Source organism: Aquila chrysaetos, chromosome 5, assembly GCF_900496995.4.
Source record: "Aquila chrysaetos chrysaetos chromosome 5, bAquChr1.4, whole genome shotgun sequence".
NCBI classification, from domain to species: Eukaryota; Metazoa; Chordata; class Aves; order Accipitriformes; family Accipitridae; genus Aquila; species Aquila chrysaetos.
Window position 1 is genome coordinate 2,290,942 of NC_044008.1, and position 22,498 is coordinate 2,313,439.

Consider the following 22,498-nt stretch of genomic DNA (forward strand, 5'->3'; position numbering starts at 1 on the left):
CCCCTGAACATGCAGGTCTGCAGGGTGCGGGGCTTCGCATTGTAACATGGCAACTTTTGTCCTAGCAGCAGTAGCCCTTACTCACCTGAGCAGCCACCTTGGCCACAATGGGACTTTGTACCAACTGCCTCGTTGTGGCCACTGGGTCTATGGAGAGGAGGGAACATCTGCTCGTGCTGCTGCAGAAGATCTGTCAGGTCCCACGTCACCATCTGTCTCCATATTTGGCCCACCATCTGTAAGGTGTCCCCTCCAGTCCCATGTTGTCATCCCTGTGCCCAGACCACTCTTACTCAACCTTTCCCTACTCCATGTCCTCCACATGGCAGGGGTGACCCCGCTGTGGGAGTCAGTGGCTGTGTGCCCATGGACATCTTGGCGTCCTCCCATCCAAACTCTCTGCGTTCCGTAATGTGGACTCTCTTGATCCACTAAAGGGAGGGGGGAGGATGGCACAAGGGGTTGTCTCTGGTTGCCCAGAGCTTTTGGGGTAATCTACTCACGTTGAAGGAATCATTAAAAACACAGGAGCTGTTCAAAGAGTGTCCTTCTTCTGTAATCAGCTGGGAAAGAACTAATCATGCAGATGAGGGACTTTTACAGTTCCCCTAAAAGCCCAGGCTTCTCTTCTGAGTGATTAATGAGCAACAGCTCAGTATGCCAGCTCAGTTATTCACAGCCTCATCTGACACATTCCTGCTCTTCATGTGAGAAGGGGGATTTCTGGATGCACCAAGGAGAGATGAATCTTCTAGGCCAATGTTCGATCAGGGGAAGGAGAATTGCTGTCTGGTAACCAGGAAGGTAAGAGAAAGGGCAACCCACATCATGCCCAGCTGGGCCCAGTGGAGATCAGTGGTTTGAAATAGATTCAGCCCCCAAACTGTGTCTCAAAGAGCCCTCACTGCACTCAGCTTCTCAAGCTGAAAGCTTGAAGAAGGGGATGGAGCAGTTCAGGCAGGCGAGAAGTGACTCCAGCTGTGCTAGTGAAAGAAAACTTGTTAATTTCCTGTTCCCTCATTGCTGAAGAGTCTGATGTGGCACAGAGGGTGAGAGATGTTTCCCCAGACATTCAATCTCATGTTGCATTTCGAAAGGTGCTTGGCTGTGGTGAGAAATGTTCCCCAAATTCTCCTAGCTCTGGAACAGCAAACACTGAACTGAGTATTAAAAAAAAAACCCCAAAACCAGAACTGAAGCTCTAAATCAGCAGTTATTATCCTAATAAAACCTTCCCACTATTGACAGAGGGAGCATTTCATACTCAGAAGTGTTAATGGCAAACGCTGGCCTTAAATACATTGATTTACTATTCAATTATAAAAACAATCAGCTCCCAAATACATGCCACATGCAAAGCAGATTTATAGGCAGCCCTAGCACTCTGATAGCTCTTTGCACTTGCAAAAGCCCCATGCAAATTCACTCCGTGATTCACCAAGAAGCACCAAGCAATAAAAGGACCCAGCTGGATGTAGAGAAGAAGGGAAAACCTGAAATGCTGCCTTGGTGCCCCTGAGTATGAAGAGAAGCAAGGTGTAAAACAGGCATCTTGCATGCTGCTCAAATCATGCTTAGCGCAGCTTTGCAGGTCCTAGTTTTCATGGTGATGGCATACAGGTGTGAGTCTGTTTGACACCTTCCCTTCAGCTTATTCCTGTGGCTGTGTTACTGGTGTTCAGCCTGCTGGGAGCACAGCCAAACTCCTTAAATAAGTTCCCTGCAGCCAGCGGCTTGGGTTTACTCATTTCCCCTTGATCCTCTGGTGTTTCTCGATGCAGCTCCCCGAGATTTTCCACTGGGGATTTGCATGGGGTTGTGTGTGTATGTGTGTCACATCAGAGGTGGCTGCCTTGAATTTGGAGAAGTCCCCGTGTGGGGACAGCTGCCAGCACCCTGCATGAGCAAAGCAATAGTCTTGAAAGTCTTGGATGAGGGGTCAGAGGGGCTTGGGGAAGCCCAGGTCTCCCTCATTAGCTCCCTGTCTTTCTGACAGTCCGAGCCCACTGGGGACTTTGCCCATGAGGGCAAGGGGGCAGCAGACCCCCCTCCTAACATCTGTCCCAACCAGCAGATGAGATCTCCCTTACCTCAGTCCCAACACCCTGTCTGCACCTAACCCCTCGTATCTCAGAAACTCTGCTCTCCGCTGGTCCCTTGCTGGTGCTGGTGAGATGCACCACCAGCCAGGGGACCAAAAAGGCACCATGGGTGATCAGAGACACCTTGAAGGCTGTCCCTTAGCATGAGGGGACAAAGACTGCGACAGGCAATCCTGCTGGAGAAGCACTGTAGATATATCACGAGACAGCTGATGTCTGGTTATTGCAGAGCTGGTGGAGTTGGCTATATTCAGAATCACGAAGCCGCTGCAGTGTCGTGTGTTGCTGCTTGTCATTGCAAGGTGTTTTTAATAGGGCAGGGGGCCAGCAGACAGTACAGCTGCCGCGGGAAGGAGAGACCTGCGGAGGGGTATTTCATCTCCAGGCCAGTTCCTCTTGCATCTTCCCCTTGACGACCAGGAAAACGCAATTTGCACAATACAAATATCACCAGTTCTCCATCAATCTCTCTCTTGTGGATCCCCTGGATTTTAGTCCCTGTACCACTCAGCTCAGGCCTCGCCTGCTTGTGCTTGTCTGAGTCCAGCGACGGAGGGGGGACTTTGCCAGGAGCGAGAGCAGTAGCTTTGCCTCAGCTGGGTGGCAGAGGCATGAAAAATAACGGTGATATTCATGCAAGTCACCGCAGGCCTTTGGAAGTGCTCAGCACCAGGGTCGGCTTTCAGGCTGCTTTCTATTTCTCTTTTCTTTTCCCCAGACCTGCTTTCACCACTCCAGTTGTCAGAGGCACAATGATGGCTGGGCACCACTGGATGAGCACACTGAGCTGTAGCAGCGGAGGGAGCGATTTGTCTGTGCCAAATATATTTCATGCTGCAACTTGGTAGAGGAAATTACAAACACTGAAGTCCAAGGCCCTAACAGTCCAATTTTCTCCACTGATTGCCACTGTCCCTAAGCCTAACAGAGTAAATAATGAACACCGATGCAATGAACTTCCCAATAAATCGCTCCTGATGAATTTCACACAGGTCATCCAAAAGCAAATTTAATGATTGTATGCTGGCTGCAGCCACCTAATTTTTTTTTTTCCTGGCTCAGTTGTTAGATCCAATCAGCAAAGGAAGAAACAGAAAATAAAATAAAATGCCTCATTTCTGAGCACGCTCCCTATTCGATACAAAAAGCTAAAACGTGAACTGCAGGGCACAGGCAGCTCCAGCTCGGATTGACAAGACAGCTTTGCCCAGTAATGAGAGAACAGGGCTAGTACACCAGGGACCATGGCCTGGAGAGCAACATTTGACTTCCCTGCATCTACGCTTCCTTTTGAGTTTATCATCCGACACGCCTGTTTGGAGTGCAACTCTTCAGGGCAGAACACCCCCTGCTATGCACATACACAGCGGTGGACATCCAGCCTTTGCCCAAGGCTCAAGTTGCTACTGTGATATAATTGATGTGGGTCACTGGGTATTTAAAGTGCGGTAGGATGAATCTTTGGGTTATAAATTCCTGAAATTAGAGCACTGTCAGCTTTGTGGCCAAGGTCTGCAGTGATGGACAGGGCTTGTGTATCATAGTGTGTTCCACTATGGGAATTGATCCGCAGGACTAAGGATCAGTGCGCAAGTGGCCATTTGTGTGACTTCTCCATGTCTCAGCTCAGTAAAATGACTCTCTTTTCCCCCTCAAAAGAGCTCCCCACTTGTCTAAGAGCAATAGAATCAACATTACTGCAATGCTAATTTCCTCTTGGCAGCTCTCCCCTGTTCCCTGTCTGAGTGCCCTCCCCTTTATTGCTATCTACCACATTCAAAAAGAAATTTGCAATTATGACTCATGCTATTAAAATAAAAACGCAGCCAATAAAAGGCAAAAAGAGAATCTCAGTGGAATGACTCCTCAGCAAACCTTTCCAGCCGGCGCTGTCGCTGAATGGCCACGCTCATCACATGTATGGCAGATTATGAGGTTGGGGGGACCCACACCATGATATCCCTGGGGGTCTTATTTATCTATCTATGTATGTGTGTGTACATACATATATTTGTATGTATATCTGGCAGACGGGCAGGTTTATATCATCCTTAATCAAGAGGATGTCAAGAGGGGGGAGGCACTTGGGAGAGGATGAGCTGGTGACTGATATACGCAACTGTGAAAAGAAGTGGAGCAATTTGCTTTACCTTCCACTTCTGCTATTGTGTCTGGCACAGGCTTCAAAATAGTGTGATAATTAAAACCCAGTAAAGATTATGAGGCTGTAAAGAGGAAATTGTGAAACCCTCATGAACTTTTACAGTCCCCATGAAAATATTTCGTTTTGCGATCTGGAGAAGTATTTCCTTGTCTCTTTAAGCACCAAAGGGGCACATCCATATAACGATTACTCTCTAAGCGCTGGCAGAGCTGACAGCATTTCATGTTGCATTACAAAACAAAATCTCTGGGCCTTGTCCATAAACCATTGTGGCCTGCAGGGTCATGTCAGGACTGCAAAACCACTTATAGGCAAGAACTGGTGCGGCAAACAGAACCGGAGATGTTATCTGCGGTCTTGTAAGAAGGTACCAGACTGAGGACTGGGTCCCTCCTTCAGGGCAGAAGTGGGGTAAGTTGTGCTGTGCAGAGCTCAGATCTAAGATGAAGGAGGGTCCTGGGTCTTCACACAGTTTGCAACACCCTCATGGGGTTTGTTCCCTTTGGGAAACCATCTTCCACTGTGGATGTGTTATAAATGCCCCATCTGTGTGAGCAGGTTGGGATGGAGAAAGTTACCAGACAACAACATGCTGAAGAAAGGAAAAATAAATGCTGGCAAGGTAGTGTCAGAAAGTTTCCCAGGGACTGGTACTCTCAGGAGACTTGTGCATCTGTTCGATCTATAAGAACTGATAAATTCAGGACAGCCAGAGCCTGCCAAATCTGCACAAGACCACGACCGCATACGAGCATCAATAAGGGGCTGCGTGACTCGGACCATGCCCAAGAGGGTGGTGGCTGCTATATGGAGACGACCAGGACAGGATTAGAGATGCCTGGGCGAGACAATGTGCTCTCAAGGGACTTTCCCAACACCTACTTAGAAGCCACTGGTGTGTCAGTACCACCCTCTTCTTCCAAACACCTTTGGGGTTGGTCTCCCAACTGTGGCTCCAGATGGGTGCTTATGAGAGTGTGTGCGTATGTGTGGACATTGTGAGTGGATAAGCCAGCGTGTTGTCTGAATAGTTATTTACTATTAAACATAACAGCTTGACTCTACCCGCAATAACAGCTTAAGGAACAAAAAGTGTTCCCAAAACATCTCTCCCCCACCCACTCGATCCCCTGTTAGCGAGAGAGGATTTGCAACAAACACCAACACACAAGCCAGACCCCTTGCAAGGGGACTCTCTTTTTTCCAGGCAGGCTTGCTGCCAAAATAGCCCCCTCATTGCTCATATTGTCCAGGTGCTTTGGAGCAAATGGGTTGCTGCCATGCCATTAGCACTATCTGGAAACACACATGCAGCAGGAAACTTACTGGGAGATGGTTTAGCGAAGCCTAACTGCACCGTGCAGAGGATGGGCCTGCTGATTATTTAGCGCTTTCTCTTGGAATGCAGCAGGGACAGTGGGTGATCTAACACCGACACCAAAACTAGGTGCATTGCCTAAGCATGAGCTATCTGGAGACTTCTATGCTTCAAAATCATAATCTTCACTGTGTATGTTACACTTCTGAAACACCTGTTGGCAAGAAAACACGGTGCATTCAAAAGCTACCTTTCTGGGAAAAAAATATTCAGTAAGGATTTGTTAAGGCTGATAAGGATTCTTTCTGGTAGCATCTTCTTGTGATGCAGCAAGAAAGCTTGTGCAGCGTATGTCAATGGGTGGGTGAAATAAGGTGCTCAGGGTCTGGACTCCTACATGCCACATGCCACTCATGCCTTTCTCTGTGCCCTCTGGCAACCCTCACTCCCTTTGTGCCCTTGGTGTGACCACTCTAATACACGGAGAGAATATTTACTTCCCTTGTGAAGGTTTGGAGAGGACTGCGAGTCTAACAATTGAGGAGAGAGAGATGCAAGCTAATTATAGACTGTAATTACCTCAACCGCAAAACCTTTTCGTTCCTCTACACCAGGCTCTAGGTAAGTCCCTGTATGTCACTGCCTTTCTTCTCTCCACGGTCGTGCCGTGGTGTTCTTGTGCCATGCAATCCAGCAAATGCCTTCTCACATCTCAGGCCACTGCACAGGTATGAGCTAGGGCTTTGTATTTACATCCTGTGGTGGTGTGACGGACAATGTGAGGTACAGTTCAAAGAAGAGTCTTTTAATAATTTGCTTTAGAAGCAAACATAACTCCCAAGAATGAAATTTTCTTGCTTTCATGCAATCTGTCATGGCACCCGCCAGCATAGCTGCTCGGTGGGTAGAAAATGTGGACTGCAAAGCTCAAGATCAGCCATGTGAAGACGAGGCAGAGCCTCAGATTATTAAGCAATTAAAGACGAAAGGAATCAAAAATAGTCTGACATTAGGCCACAGCAGCCCAGTCTGAATTTACAACTCCTCACCCATCACTTCTGTACCTCAAAGAGTCTGAAATCTGTCTTGTATGTACCAAGCAGCTTCTTTACCTTCCTCCAAAGTCTGGATACGGAATAGCCTGCTTTCCTGTCTCTCCACTGCAGCACATCTCAATGTTTGAGCAGGTGAATACAGATCTCATGCGTTCCCCCAGAAAGACCCCCATATCGTCATACGCGTTACCATGATGGTGTTCTCCACCCTCACTCATGCAAATTCATCAAGGAAAGGAAAGAGCTCTTGTAGTTAATGGCCAACATCGGCATAAGAAAAACTGAGCTCATGAATAAAATGAGAATAGAAACCAGAAGATTCCTAACAACTAGAACTACTGGTTCTGCTTTTAACATGGAGGTTGAGAAGCTTCTTGTCCAGTTGGCCCATGGTAGCTGGGGATTAGACTGAATGATTCAGAGGACCACTTCCACATTGATGTAACCTTGGAGGACACCATATGAATTCGGACCTGGAAGGGAATCTTTCAAATACCACAAAAATAAGAGTTCTTAAAAGACAAAGCACTAGAGCTTTGAGGAGTCTTTAAACATCTTTTAATTTTGCAGTTTCAAGACTGACACACAAGCAGTTACACAGCTCAGAGAGAACCTATCTCAGCATGAGAAACCCAGCTGGGTTGACAATTTGACAAATACAAGTGCAGTGTATTCTGGGTTTGGAGGGATGGTATAAACTCCTCAGCCTCAGTGAATAAGGAAGCTTTTACCAGGTGGCTTCATATGGTCAAGGCAGGGCAGAAACGGTGACCTGAGCACGCCTCAGACTGCAGAGCTGGGATCTGCCCTCCTCCTGCCCTTGCGGATCATGAGTGCTGAGGTATGTAAGCCTGTGCGTCCTTCCAGTACATCAAATGACAATTACAAAATATCTTTTGAGCTGTGGATACTCAAAAGATATAGTCAGAAAAAAGAGAATTAAGTTTTGCTATTACTTTATATTGGCAATTTTCTCCTACTTCTACCATCATCCAGTGCAGTATGCGCTGTAGAAACTGATGCCATATGGCTCTGTGATAATGAAAAAGTAGAAGTGGAAACAAATGGTCCCATGTTACCTCCCACTATGAGAACTGGCTTATCACTATCTAAAGGAATAAGCAACTACATCTCTTTGCAGTGGAAACAGCAGAAAACTTAATGCATCTACAACTGTCATGGAGAATAGTACTGGCAGAGCTGAAACAGGCTCCATGCAGCAACGCTGTTGGAACAGCTTCAAAACCATCAAGATCCCACATGTGACCAACAGGTCTGTGCTCGAGTGGCATGGTGCTGTTTGTTTACTTTAGTGTGGTTTACTTTAGGTGTGAACTTCCACTGAAGACTCTGACCTAACCCAGTGTGAAATCTCTTTTCCTACCCCGCCAGAGATAGCAGCTTGCCTTAGATCTCAAGGCAAAGCAGCAGCAACAGAGCAAAGCCAAATATCCCACCCAAATCTCCACCAGGATGCCTGTTGCTGCTGTGCAATCACTCTTGGGAGAACATGTTAAGGAAGCATTACGTGATTGCACATCAAAACCCCCAAAACAACCCCAAACCCAAATCTCAAATGGCATTTCCCTTCTCACTAGTACAATGCCACCCAGAAGATACGCGCTTTTGCCTTTGATTATAACAGGAACGCAGAGGCTTGGACCTGCAACCGGACAGCCCCTGCTGCTCAGTTAATATGAGTGACAGAGCAGATTACACGGTGGTGATTTTCTTGTCCTTGGTGGCCTGTTTGATAGCAGCCTGCTCACAAATGATCTCCTTCAACCGCTGCAACCTCATGTTCTGGGTGGTTTGGTCTCCCACACCCGTCTGGCTCCGGTGCAGTAAGTTCAGGGCATAGATGTATTCCAGCTCTGTGTACTTCACCCCTTGATCCACCACGAGGTTTAAGAGCTCATCTGCTGTGTTGTAGAGCATCTCATAATACTGCCTGAAAAGCAAGCAAACAACAACAAAAAAACTCTGGTGAATAGTGATACTTGGTGCTCCAGACCTTTATTTCTGTAGAATACCATCAACTGTTACTTTTATTCAGCAGTGCCACAAGCAGAGAAGGCTGCGTCAGGTGCTGTACAAAGGGACTGCAAACATATTCCTATTGAACATCAGGAGATGCCAAGTAGGCATGTACATGCACAGGGAAGCAAACGTCACAAATCTGCTCCCCACTCAGCTAAAACACAAACTGTGGGGAACTGAGGGCTCCTCTTTCCTAGTAGTTACCGTCAGCCGAGATGTCACTGTTTGGTATCCAGCATGTAGAAAGCAGTATATAGATACAGGTGCATATAGATATATATAGATGGTGATGTACATCTAGTCACTCAGCCTGCAAGAACAGGAGCCTTCTGGAAAGGAAAGGAATCACAGCAGTAGAGGAAGTGGAGTTTTTGTCCATAATGAAGCCCTCTTGCAGAGAGATGCTAATGCGGAGCATGGGAAGAGCTCCAAGCCCAAAACTCCAGAGACCTCCAATGCTACTGAGACACACAGTTTGAGAGAAAAAATATTAAATAATGCAAAATAAAATTTGAGCCAGGAGCTGAGGTGCCTCTTTTAATAAGTAAAAGATCATCTGAAAAGAAGGCATAATATAGAGGCTGCAGTGCAGGCTGGTTTAAATTAATGTAAAGTGGCATTAGTGAAAGAATGGATTTCCAAGGAAGGGAATTTAAGCAAGTACTGACTGGAAGGGGAAATGTGTCATGGGCCAGGGAAGCAGCGGGGCAATTCTGACAGCTGCCAATCCAACCACAGCAGAAAAAAATGGGCTGGGACTGGATTATTTGCCCCGACTCCACAAGCCAGCTGGAAGAGGTAAAACTAGTGAGAGCTGCTGGGGTCCTTTGAGACTTTTTCTTTCCTTCCTTCCTTTATAGCACAAACTGATTAAGGTTTGAAACCAGAAGTGTGTGACTCTTGGAAAGCACTGCCTAGAGGTCATGCAGCAGAAGAGGAATCAGGACTCTGGTGCCCTTTATATAGTACTTTTGTGAATTCCTGGCAAGGCCTTTCCAATTCACAGAGCTATGCTCTGTGCCTCAGTTTCCCCATCTGTACCAAGGGTAAGATCTGGTGTCAGGGGTCTGCGGTCTAGATATCACCAAGACAAAGCATCCTGTCTAGAGGGAGCTGTGAAAATATAAGGCTTTACAAAGCTCCTGTAGGCAAAGGGGTTCCCAATTCTGGGCAGACCCTTCAAGGTCAAGGATAAGGGGAAGGTTCTCATATACATATGACTCCACTGCAGCAAGCTCCAGCAAGTGGTGAGGCTTGGCTACGGGTTTAGGTCTGTTTGGGGCTATCAAAACCAAAAAAAGTGGTGCATGCATGGAAGGTAACCCTTCTTCTAGAGGAACTGGTTAACTTTATAGCTTCATTACAGATGGTATATACCCTTGTTAAGAACCAAGGATCTGAAAAGCTCAGGGAAGAAGTGAAGAGATCCCTGTCTGCCTGCATGGCAGCAAGGATTTGTTTCAGCCAAGTACCCAGCACTTCTTTGGCTGAAGAGCAAGGCAAGGCAGAAACAGGCTGGAGCAGCTGAAGAAGAGGTCCCTGCATGACTCCTCCACACTTCTGCAGGAGGACAGGGGCAGGCTGTAGTCTAATCCTTAGGCCGTGGTGGAATAAATTATTTAAAACCCAAGAGCAGGGGCTCCAGGGAAAGTTCATCACCTCCCTCCCTTTCTCTCCTCTTTGAATGCATTAAAACAGCAATCAGGGCAAACATGGCAAAGCTGTATATTAAATTTCTCTTGTTCTTTACTTTGCAGGCTCTCAGGTCCGGCTTAGCTGTGCCTTTGCGGACAGCATCCAGCATGCTGCCAGACTACAAATCGCTGCAGCAATGACTGTAAGCAGCTGTAGCAAAACGACACGTCTGGAGTGTCTCAGGCCTCACCTGCTAGCGTGGCCAGGCTACTGGGATTCAGAGCTCTGCATTTTTACCTCCTCTGTCTCCTTCAAGACATCGCCTGCTGCTGTGACCTGAGAATTTGCGCCTGCGGTTCTAAGTCTGCGCCTACACAACTGCTGTCAGGGGCCAGCTGAGATCAGGTGGGATGAAGGGCTTGCCGCTAGAGGAAGAGGACTCCAAAATCATCGATCCAGAGAAAAGGACTGGCAGGATTTGGGTTGTGTGGTCAAAAGAAGGGAGTGTGCATGAGCAGGAGAGGATACATGTAGAAGGCACAAGACACAAATAAAAAATAGCTTCTGGGGATGAATAAGCTGAAAAAACAATCAAGTTGTTAGGCTCCACAAATTTGAGATACAGGCTATGAAACCCCTGGAGCTGATGGAGGACCAGTTCACCAGCATCACAGACTGCCTGAGGGGACTTTGAGGTGGGCTCTGCTACAAGGACACACTGTGCCCTTAGAAGCAGGGGGTAAATGGGGCAGACAACTGTCTCAATGAGAATATTTCCCTTAGAAAAGAAAGGGAAACCATGCAAGCCACTGGAGAACAGGCTTGGTAGCGGAACCGCAAATCCCCCAGACTTACTACAAGATAAAAGAGGATGTTTGTGCAGCTCAAAAGGCGGGTGGATAGGTGAGGATGGGGAAGACCTTGCACATCCCTGTATTGGCTGCTATTTGCAGAAGGCATTTGAGTAATCTCTACAAGCTACAAACTTATCAGCTTTCGGTAACGCTGAGTCACCCTGCATCAGCTACTAATTTCAGTTCCCGTGTCTATGACGGGGAACCCAACGGCACAGTTGGTGGTGCCCCAGAAGCTACTGTGCCACCATGTGACATGATACGATTTAATGCTATACTCCCCCCAATGCGTACTTGTTCACTCAGACTGTCATGCCGATAGTGCTGAACGGGGCCACTGTTTGACACAGGGATTGAAAATGCCTACGTGGCTCAGACAAGCAGCGTTTTGCAAGGCTGATCTGGTCCCCTGCAGAGCCACAGCATCGGATCTTAGCTTTTGATAAAACATCAACAGCAGAAGCCACAAAACCTTGGGAGCATATTTCTCAGTACTGGATTCAGGGAGAGGAAGACTAAACCAAAGCTCATCTCCAATCATGGGAATAGATTAAGTAGTTTAATTGCTAACGACGCTAACACTGTAGTCCCGGCACACCGACAAAGCCCCAGCGCTCTCCTGAGACACGCACGGAGAACTCCCTGCGAACGTCTCCGTACGGAAAAACAAGGCTTGGCTCAGGAGCACATCACAGTAAGGCCTGTGTGTCCAATCCACCTCCTGCCGCGCTGATGGATATTCTTTAAATCTTGGCTCCTCTTGCAGGTAGACATGTAAGAAACAAAAAATAGCGGATCTCATGCAGTTCCAGAAGCAGCAATGCAGTGGCAGGCGACAGAGGCACAGCAGAGGCTCACACTCATCCTCCTTGATAACACTGGCACCACTAAACTCTGTCACAGCCAGAAGAGCACAGCTCGTTCTTCAGGTAAAGCAGTTAAAGGGACATCTAGTTAAAGGCAGGGATTGATAAAGCCCTGTGGGTCAGAGGTCTAAGGATGAATTGTAATTTCAGCTCCCCTCTTTAGCTATAATTACTCCTGTAACATTTATGCTTGAACTTGGCATAATTAAATAGTCGTATCTGGGACCTTGCAGAAACTAAGATCCCAAATTGGAATGGCAGCTACCTACCAGTTGGCTCTGCAGCATCCTTCTGGCACCTTGATGCATGGCTCATTCACCAAGTGCCCAGAAGCTGCTGTTAGCCTCAATGTTTTTTAGAAGATTTGAGTATTTATCAAGATGCTTCAATATACAGTCAGAAATCTAATATAAGGTTAACTTTGAGGGTACTGGCAATATCTCAAATACAGTTATACACACAATGTGTAGAAAAAAGCAGTATGATTGCCAAGGTAAATACTTAGATTCAGGAAACATTGATCACCATCAGGGAATTTATGCTGAGCGGATGTGAAATGAGATTTTTACCTTTGCCAGCTCTGGCTGGGTTTTCAACAAAATGACAGAGAGGATATCTTGGATGGGGCAATCTCTCTGAGAGATGGCAAGTCTTTGCTCCAAAGCACAGGACTCATGGCCTTCCCAAGGTGACAGAGCACCTTAAAAGAAGAAGGAGCAAGAACTGAAGCTGCTCTGTCTGCAGGTCAGACCGATCACTGGACAAGCTCAGGATTGCAAGCCCATCTTTATCCCATGTCCTTACAGCTGCCTTCCTTTCTAGCCTGTCCCAAATCCTGGATTGCTGAAGAATTCTGCACCTAATAAACACAGGATTCATCTGTCACTCTTTTCAGGATCAGATTATTTTTTAATTAAAAATTTCCTACAAAATAAAAAAGAGAGCAAGTGAGACAGTACGAGAGAGCGAAAGGTATGCATTTTTAATTGGGTGCAATTAAAAAACTGCTGCTTTGGCATGGCATTGCCTTCGGCCAAACCCTATTTGCATGAGTAATTATTCACTCCATTATGAAGTCTGCTCAACTTTGCCTCCCTTGTCTTTGAAAGTATTAATAAATATTGATCAGACACACTCCTGTTTGCCTTTGCCCAAGCAGCTCTGATGGACTCATCTTCTGATGTTATCAAATAATGAAATATGAAAGAGTGAGTAGGATGAGCCTCTTGTTCTGTGATTTTTTATTTAGGCTCTTCATTTTACTTTCAGAAGTGTATTTGTCCCTGCCATTATAAATGCTCTTTTGATTATCAAGAGGAGGTTGAGAAAAGCAAGTTAGTAAGGGATGGGGGAAATAAATGGACGACAGGTGAGGGAAATCTCTATTCAGTGAAATGCTAGCAAACTGCTTTGTTTTTTTAAAGTTGAGATTTAAAACCAGAGAGAAGAATTAATATTTATCAAAAGCTGATTCTATCATCTGACAAATAGGTTAATAAATAATAATAGCAGATTAGCATACCTAACCCAAAAGCAAATTTAGCTTCCCAAGCCTTCAGCCAGCTTCTATGTGAGCACAGCTAAGCTCACATAAGCTGATTTACCCAACACAGATCATCAGCCTGGGCAGTAAGAGCCTCCCAGTGCTCAGCAGTGAGATATTTGGGGTAAGAAGAGAACAGATCAAAGCTGAACTCACGAATCTTTACTCTCCTGAGTATGAACTCAGGAATGCAGCTGATGGGAACAAAGTGACCTGGGTGACTCACCTCATCAGGGAAATCTTTTTGTTTGTATGCTTACTAGCACAGTTATTATTTATTTGTATTATGCTGAAAAGCATAGACGAGACTTGTTGAGTTGATCTGATGCAACAGGTTTTATACATATAAATGTGGTACAGGTTTTTACAGAGCATCTCTCCCGATTTGCCATGGAAATATCAACAACGGCTGTTTTACAAGGGGAAGGAAACATGAATCTGGCTCCAAGCCTTTAGCTCTTTAGGATGGTAAATAACCTGGCCAAACTCTCCACTTATGTTTAGCTTCAGTGTTGATGGCCATAGTTTGGGGGAGTGAGGAGTGAAGGACTGTCTAAGGTGTCCAATGTCCTTACTATCCGGCTCATACAGGATGATGAACTAGTTTTGATGGCTTGTATGACAAAGATTTGCTCTTTTTTAGAAAATAAAATCCATCCTTACAATGCTCCTTCATGTGATTATTTCACATCCCGGCAAGTCAACCAACCTAGACATCTGTGACCTGTTCCTCTGACTTAGCAATGGGATTGGGTTCAAAGTTTCTGGACTAACCCTTGAATTCTTTGGGCATTTTTTTAGGACAAACACATACCTTAGAGCAAATAATGCCTAATCCAAAGCCCAAATACAACTGTACCCTTTCTGCTCACTTTAGCAGGCTGGAATTGCCCTGGGAAGATCTACCATCATATGAAGAACACCTTTGTACTAAGAGCAGATAGGGAAGGTTAAATATCACTGGTGGAAATGGTTCCCAGGTGCAAGAAAAAACATCCCATGGGCAAACCAAAACTGAAGAAGCCAACTGACACACAAAACAGTTTGGTTTGTTGTTTTTTAAATAGAAGTTTTAAAACAAAACATCAAGTTGTCAACCCAACCAATGAACCCATTTTGCAAGGATGCATTTTGAGTGTCTCTCTCTCTCTCAAAAAAGATGGGTCTCTTGAACTCTATTCTTGGAGAAAAAAAAAAAAAAATTAAGAGGCTTTCTCATTTAGAAAAAATCTTTGGAAAGGCAATCAGGATGAGACAAGCTCCTCTGAGGGCTATTAATAACGTTCTCCATTTAAATGCTAATGTTAACCTATAACCCAAGGCCTGCACACAAAAAAGTTTTTCAAAAGATGGCCAGGTGAATTCAAAATGAAATTCTGATTTCCCTGAGAATGACTTGATCTCTTCTTAAGAGAAGGACCTTCAGACAAACACTGTGATGTTTCAGAATAAAGGACCTTACTTTAATTATTCCTTCATTATATAGCTGGGTGCCTACTCTGTAGTAATACAGACAGAAACGGATTCACAAGGCAAGAACTCAGATCTGGGTGCTGACTTACCCAAAGGGAACAACAACAAAAAATTCTGTACCTTATCTCCCTCCCTTTTGGGGGATTAGGGAGCACCCTAATTTATAGCACCCAAAATATCTTATGTACTCTAATAAGAAAGTAAAAAATGTTAAGTATGAAGGACTTGCAGACTAAATCTAGACAAAGACTAAAAGAGGGTAGATTCAGACTAGATATAAGGAAGAAATTTCTTACAATGAGGTTGGTGAGACACTGGCCCAGGTTACCCAGAGAGGTGGTCGATGCCCCATCCCTGGAAACCTTCAAGGTCAGGTTGGATGGGGCTTGGAGCAACCTGATCTAGTTGAAGATGTCCCTGCTCATTGCAGGGGGGTTGGACTAGGTGACCTTAAAAGGTCCCTTCCAACCCAAACCATTCTATGTTTCTATGATAAACCACAAGACTGAACAATGAGCATGCAAGTGAAGAGGAAAAAAGACCAAAGCTGCAGTTATAAAGTCACTCAATTCTGATACATGCAGATCTTGGTGGAACCGTGACATTTAAATACATGGGGGAGGTGGGTGAGTGCACAAAGGGAAAATACAGCAAGAAATGAGGTAACTTCAGTTCACGTAATGCAGAAGAAATGGATTTTCAGGACTGGCTTGACCGAGGAGAGAAGCCCAAGGGGCTTTTCTGTCTGTGGAGCATGAGACATTGGAGGTGGGAAAGGGAAAGAGGTAAGGACGGAACTGATGGTTACAGGGTGCTGGAGATGGGGCAGAAGAGATGAGCTCTAGCATGCAGGATTTGGCAAAGCAAGCTCTGAAAACTTGAAATACCAGCAATTACTGTAATTTCTACACCTCATGAAGACTGCAACGATGTTTGCATACATGCGTCAGTGATCAGCATTTTAAAGCAAGAGTCTGCAAGTGCGGACGCTGGTTATTCTTCCATCTTGGGAGCTTATGATAACAAACTAGAAATTAGTGATGAAAGGTATCTGCTACATCATATATCCACTCTCTAACGGCTGTTCATCTTAAACTGCATCCTTCAAGTCCTCTGTGCAGTTACAGCCCTAAGACATACAAGAGAATATAATTAACCTCAGGACACTATTCCACAGGGGAATAAATATCCTGATCATCATTTCTTAAAGATTTCTTTCTTGACTTTTAATTAACCTGGAGCAGCTCTGCAGACAACAATAGTAATGCCCATTCTCTGCCTCCAGAAGAACCCAAAGTGCTTTAGGGCAATTCACGCAGCTTTAGATGTCCACATCAGAGGTGTTTTTGCTGTCCTAGTCAACCTCAGCTCCTCTTACAAACCACACCAAGAAATGGACACCTCTCATGTCTGCCTGGGGTGAGAGGAACTGTGGCACCTACTTGTCTCCATGGACTGCAGAGCGAACCTAAAATTAGGCCAAAAATGTCTGCGTGCCGCTATGGTCTACATCTTCTCTAGGTGCACCAGAGCCTATCTCATTCACAGTGTCTCGGAAACCCAAAGGCAGACGCCCCATCCCCACACACTGCAACACGCGGCACAATTTGGGGCAGAAGGCACAGATGACTCTGCACTGTGTTACTACAGCAGGAGAGCGTCAAGAACGTAAAAAGCACTTAAAAAGATAAAATGTGCAAACACCAGAGATGTGAAATGGTTTGCGAAAGAAAACAAAACATGAGAGGTAGAAATAAAAGCGAATTTATAATATAAAAATGGTGCTTCGTGCTCCTGCGGTACCTCTGCAAATCACAGCCCTTAATAAATAATCAGGGCTGTGACGTAAGGATAGTATTAGCCTTTTTTTTTTTTTTTTTTTTTACAGCTGGAAGAACTGAGATAAAAATTAAGTCATTTATCCAAGGTAGAAAACAGTATCAGAGACGGGAAGCCCTTGCACCTTGATCGGTATTGTACCTGATTTTGGGACTGCAGCGCACAGAACTCTGATCAAGGTATAGAGCCAGGCAAGAAAAGCAGGTCGATTTATTCAAACGGGTGTAAGTACAATCTTCTAATTAAAGGCAACCAAATTACAAAATCCAATTACTTTCCCTTTTAAAACTTAAACCACACAGACAGCGTGTGAAACAGTAAATACAAATCAGCTCACCTATGCGCTGCCTTCTATACAGATTAAGCAGCTTTGTTTTAATGGCTAGTTTTGGACACCCCCCCCCCCCCCCCCCCCAGCCAACACCTTTGGGTGCTACGTGCAGCTCTGTGTCACCGAAGCACTTGGTTTTCTCGCTACTGCAAACCTTTTTGTAAAACACAGATGATAACTCACCTGCAAAAGGTGAGCTAATTAGCAAAGGAAAAGGTAAGATATGTGCAGAACATAACTACTCTTCCAAAAGATGTCTCCTTTTCACTCTCCTCCTTTTCATCCTGATACCTACTAGGCTCTACCTTATCTACTACTTTCTTATTAAAATTTCCTTCTTATTTCCTTTTCCCTTCCTCCCATGGTTTGTCACTCGTGACTCGGACGATGCTGCCCTGCTGGGAACACGTGGTGCATGGGGACCTCTGTGCATCAGGCGGCGTCATCGCGGGGGGGGAACACGTGCACGTAACATTTAAAAACCATTCCCCGAACAACTCCAACCACCCTCGCACTGTGCAATGATACACAGTAATTACATGGCTTTTCGAAGTCGGGATAAATCCATTAAAACCCATTAAATAATTTTTCAAAAACAATGCCTGAGACACTCCTTGCAGCTCCATACTGCTGATATAATGAAAGATGGAAATTCTTGCTCTCCAAATGTAACTTTATAGGGTATTAAATAAGCACCCTCAGCACTTATCTAAATCTTTAATTAGTTCTATAATATACTGATGATATCAAGGCTAATTAAATTTATACAGATAAAGAGCAATGAAATTCTAACCAAGTGAGCTGGAAAGTACATATTAAATAGTAAATTTAATGGTTCAAGCAGATAAATGCAATTTTATACAAAAAAATTAAATTCAATTTACATGTTGTATTAAAATTGATTTTGAGTGTGCAAATGATTGGAAAAAATCTTTTTAATAGATCAGTAAAAGTGCTAATCTGGCCTGTTTAAATATCAGTTATTAATGCCAGCATTTGCAAATAAGCCACACACATTTGCATTTTTACTGCATATAGTAAAAAGAAAAAATTATCTATACCATATGCCAGTTTATAAAGAATATTAAGCAATTTTTCCCCTTGCCTCATGCATAAATGAGAGGAAACGTGGAAATGAATGTAGCCCGAAAGAAGACAGAGTCAGCAGTTCGATGGAAAGTACTGCAAAGATTGCTCCAGTCAGCAAAAAATAATACAATTTTAGCTACCCTTTGGGAACAACAATTTCTGTGGTAAAACCCCCCCAGCCTTATTTAGGATCAAGTGGCTTGGAACTGGATACAAAAACCCGACGCTGTAATCGGGGAGATGCTCAGTGGTGCAAGTTTGCTGATTTTTAATAAAACCAGGAGTGTTTGGTAGCTACCGATGGGTGAAGGGCGCATCTGATGGGATCTGCTTGCTAGCGGGCAGAGCAGGCTGCAACACGTGAACTGCGGTAGGAAATTACGAGGTCCACCAAGGCAATGTCTGCCTGCAGTAGGTTGTGGTTGGGCCTCGGTGCTTCAAAGGAGGTTTGAACCACTTGCTGGAGTCAGACAAACAGCCCCAAATTCTTGAAAACTCCAGTTGATGTTTTCTTCTGGCTACCTTTGTTCATTTGGTTTGAATGCTGCCGTGGCTTCAGAAATTAGGGAATTGAGATTTTCTGCAGACATGTTGGTACGAAATTTGGTTTGTTACCATTTTTTTTGTTGAACATGTTGTTGTTTCTCATGGAAGAGACCTTTATAGGATTCACTTGCCTCATGGCACTCTTGTTTCTTCTCCTGGTAGCACCGTCCAGCATCATTACCTTGCTCCAGCATAGAAACTACTGAGATTGGGGTAAATCACCTACAGACCCCGCTTGCTCAACACTGCGCACAGACCTATCCAAACCGGGAGGAAAACAAAATGGTGCAGCAGCCTCAAACCCTACCCACTGGCTCTTCATCATCAGTTACCACCACCCCCAAGACCTCAAGGGGAGTGATTGCCATGATCTCCTGCCTATGAATGGAGAAGAAATGGGGCAAAGTCAATTAATCCCACACTAAAATAGATAGTTTTATTGGGTTGACATGCCCTGCGGAGGCTGTTTATTATAAATAAACCAGGCAGCCAGGATGGATTCAATGCCAAATTTTTAGATGGCTGCTGAAAGTAGGGGACATCAACATGGAACTCTGGGTCTCCTGGATGAAGGAGTTAATGCTTAAGAGCTTCAACACTCTTCTCCGTGCATTCTGTGCTGGCCACTGGCCAGGTGAACATTTCATCAGGCTTAATATGCCAGTTCTCAGTACTTCTCCTGATGCTTAGAAACCTTCAGATGTGCAGGCTAGAGGTATTTATGGCCAGCTGCTACTCATTTGCGGCAATATTTTTGGCTGAAATTGCTTCTCCCTCTCTACCGTACCTAGGGCAAAAGACGTATTTACAGAGGGAAGCCATTGCCTCTCTAAGGTATTGTTGTAGTAGGCAAAGCAAGAAGGCCACTTTTAATTGCTCCTTTTGAAAAATACTGCTCCTGAAAGAGCATTCACCTACGCCAGAGCAAGCACCAACACTGCTGTGTGCAGTACAACTGTGGCCTCTTCTGGCCATTCTTGGTGAAATTTTAGCTCCAATGATCTCAACTTTTTGAGCCAACAGATCTGCGCTACAATATTTTTTTGCCAGACAGCATAAACTCCTAGCATTTAAAATGAAAACTTTATCAAGGCAACGTCAGTGCAGGGTAAGACCCACAGCTATAGATGTGGTTTCCATCTCCATTCTCCACTGCTTGGAAAAAACAGGTCTGCTTGTCTTACTGATGGAGTATCTCGGAGATGCATCTCTTTGCTCACCACTCCTTACGTACAGGCTGCAAACCCCAGACAGACTCCACTGCAGAGCGACAGTGGCTCCTTGGAAACAAAGTTGGTCCCTATAGAGTGAGAAGAGAATCCCAGCACTGCTCCTAAACTGATGGAGTAGTCCATAGCCGTCAAAAGCAGATAAATTGCTCTGAACTGCTATTTTTATCTCCTTCTAACTGCATCTTCTAACTGTACAAAACCTCCAGACTATCAAAAGAACTCTGCTGTGAGAACTGAACCTGTAGTTTTTGTATTAATTTATTAACCTCCTCTTTCAATTCCCATTTGTACATCCCAAAGCACTTCAGAAACACCATGTATGGAACTTCTCTGTTTTCTCAAAAGGCTGTTTTGCAGTTGAGAAAATGAAGGTCTGTTGAGATTAGGGGGTCAGAGTGAAGTCCTTTGTGTGTGCAACGGGATGGCTACAACCCAGTACCAGCCATCCCCACGCTGATGCTCATGGAGTAACCTCCCAGGGCCAGCTTCCCTGCTGGTGTCCATCCTTGAACCCCCTCCAGCGACAAAAAGCATGTTTTCCTGATGATTCTCAGAATCTGCACATTTGCATGCTACAAGTGAAGGAAGAATGAATTTCACACAGCGCACCAAACAGTTAACAGATGGCAAAAAATTACAATCATTTACCAAGTTGTGTTGGGCTTAAGAAAACAACCTGGAATACAAAGGCACTGAATCTTATTAAAAAAGACATATTTTACATATTGCTTCTTCATAATACAAGCTGTTCTTCATGAAAGCATAAAACTTGCTATTATTTGAACCTCTCTTTATTCTTCTCTTTGTTTTTGCACACATGACAACGTGGAATACATATCTGATCTATGACTTCTGTATGCATTTGAGAGACTGACTTCAGCTTTAGATGTTAATGCACTTAGCTGACGTGAGATGTCATCTGGATTTTGTATCTTTTCTGTATTATTTGATCTCAAATCTGGAATACAATTTGTAAAATACAAGACAAGCTTTACAGTCTTCAGTAAAATCTGAGTAAGAGATTACACATTGCAGACCATTGCCTGAAAGCGATACATATCTGTATATGTTGACATCATATATGTATATTCAAATGGAGTGGTCTGGATGTAATTATTTTAATATCTTCATAAATACAAGAATCGAGGGTTTTGGTCTTTACCTGAGCATATGGATTTCTCTTGGCTATGAAGGCCAGGTTCATTACGGGACAGATTTAATTGCTACATCAGAGTTTGTGTGTTGATATTCTACATCTGATGTGCGAAAGTTCAGGGACGCCAATCAGGCATGGTGCAGATGCCACTCTGCAAAATGTTCTCAGACAGTCTCCATCTGTCAGATATGGTAATACTTGCTCTCCATCAATAATTCACCTCCTTAACTCCATGTTTCCTGCATTTGAGTCAGAATTTTTAATGTCAGCCTCACCAGAGGATTTACCTTGGATAGACAGGAATTGCCTGATCTGCATTCCCCATTCAGACTGTGTGCTTTTGTGCCCTCGAGCCAGTCGCCTTCTGCAGTTGAAGAATCATCTCTCAGTTTACTCGTTTTTTTTACTGATTCAGCTGCAAAAACCACAGCTTCCCTTTTGGGGCAGCATTTTCATCTCATTCAAGGATGGAAGTCAGAGGGTAATTATGACAATCACACCTTAGTATCCAAAATCCAACTCAGATGGACCACGTATTTTCTGGGAAAGCTCATAGTGAAAAACACTGGGGTGGCTGAATACCCAAAATAGGATGTTACTGCATGAGCTTGAAGACAGAAGAAAGGGGAGGGGGGGGAAGAAGATGATGTGGATCCGTTCCTCCATGGGTCAGAAACTGCTGAATGGCAACTTGTCCCCATGTGATGCAACTGGCTCCATGGAGCCTGCAAGAATCTGGTTAGATCCCAGAGCCAGGAGATGGGCTCAACGGTGGTCTCCTCTCTGTGTGGGGCTGTGGCTCCTTTGGGTACCCATCAGTGGTCACTTGCTCTAGAGGAAGGCAGTGTGGAAATCCATAGGAGATCAGCCGGAGGTGAGAATATTCCCTAGTACAAGGGCAAATTACTGCCCTCATCGTCAATGCTTCAGCACCAGTGAGAAAGGAAGGTTCCCAGCTGCACCAATTAGCAAAGACCTTTGCATCAGCCCCAGCTCTCATCATCTGAAATGTGGAACAACAATCTTTGAACTTTCTTTGGCCAACTCAGATACAGCATGTAACACAGGAAAAGATATCCTGATGATACCATGTGATAGCTACGAGTTTTACAGATCCCATCGGCCAAGAATGATCCATCACCTGGAATGACCTGCACATCCTCAGGCACCAATCTTCGCCAGGTGGAACGAAACTACTGGTTGTACAATGCAGCTGGTGGAAATCTTTCTTTAGGGACACCGACAAGGACATGTG

The 22,498-nt window shown here is 44.8% G+C and overlaps 1 protein-coding gene across 1 annotated transcript in view; it reads right to left on the reverse strand.

Annotated features, from left to right (window-relative positions):
• Positions 1 to 7,180: 7,180 nt before the first annotated feature.
• EXOC4 (exocyst complex component 4) overlaps positions 7,181 to 22,498 on the reverse strand; it is a 422,679-nt gene continuing 407,361 nt past the window's right edge. Inside the window, exon 18 of the mRNA XM_030015473.2 lies at positions 7,181 to 8,590. Within this exon, the coding sequence (XP_029871333.1) occupies positions 8,353 to 8,590 (238 nt within the window). The 3' untranslated portion in view covers positions 7,181 to 8,352. The remainder of the gene's footprint in view (positions 8,591 to 22,498) is intronic.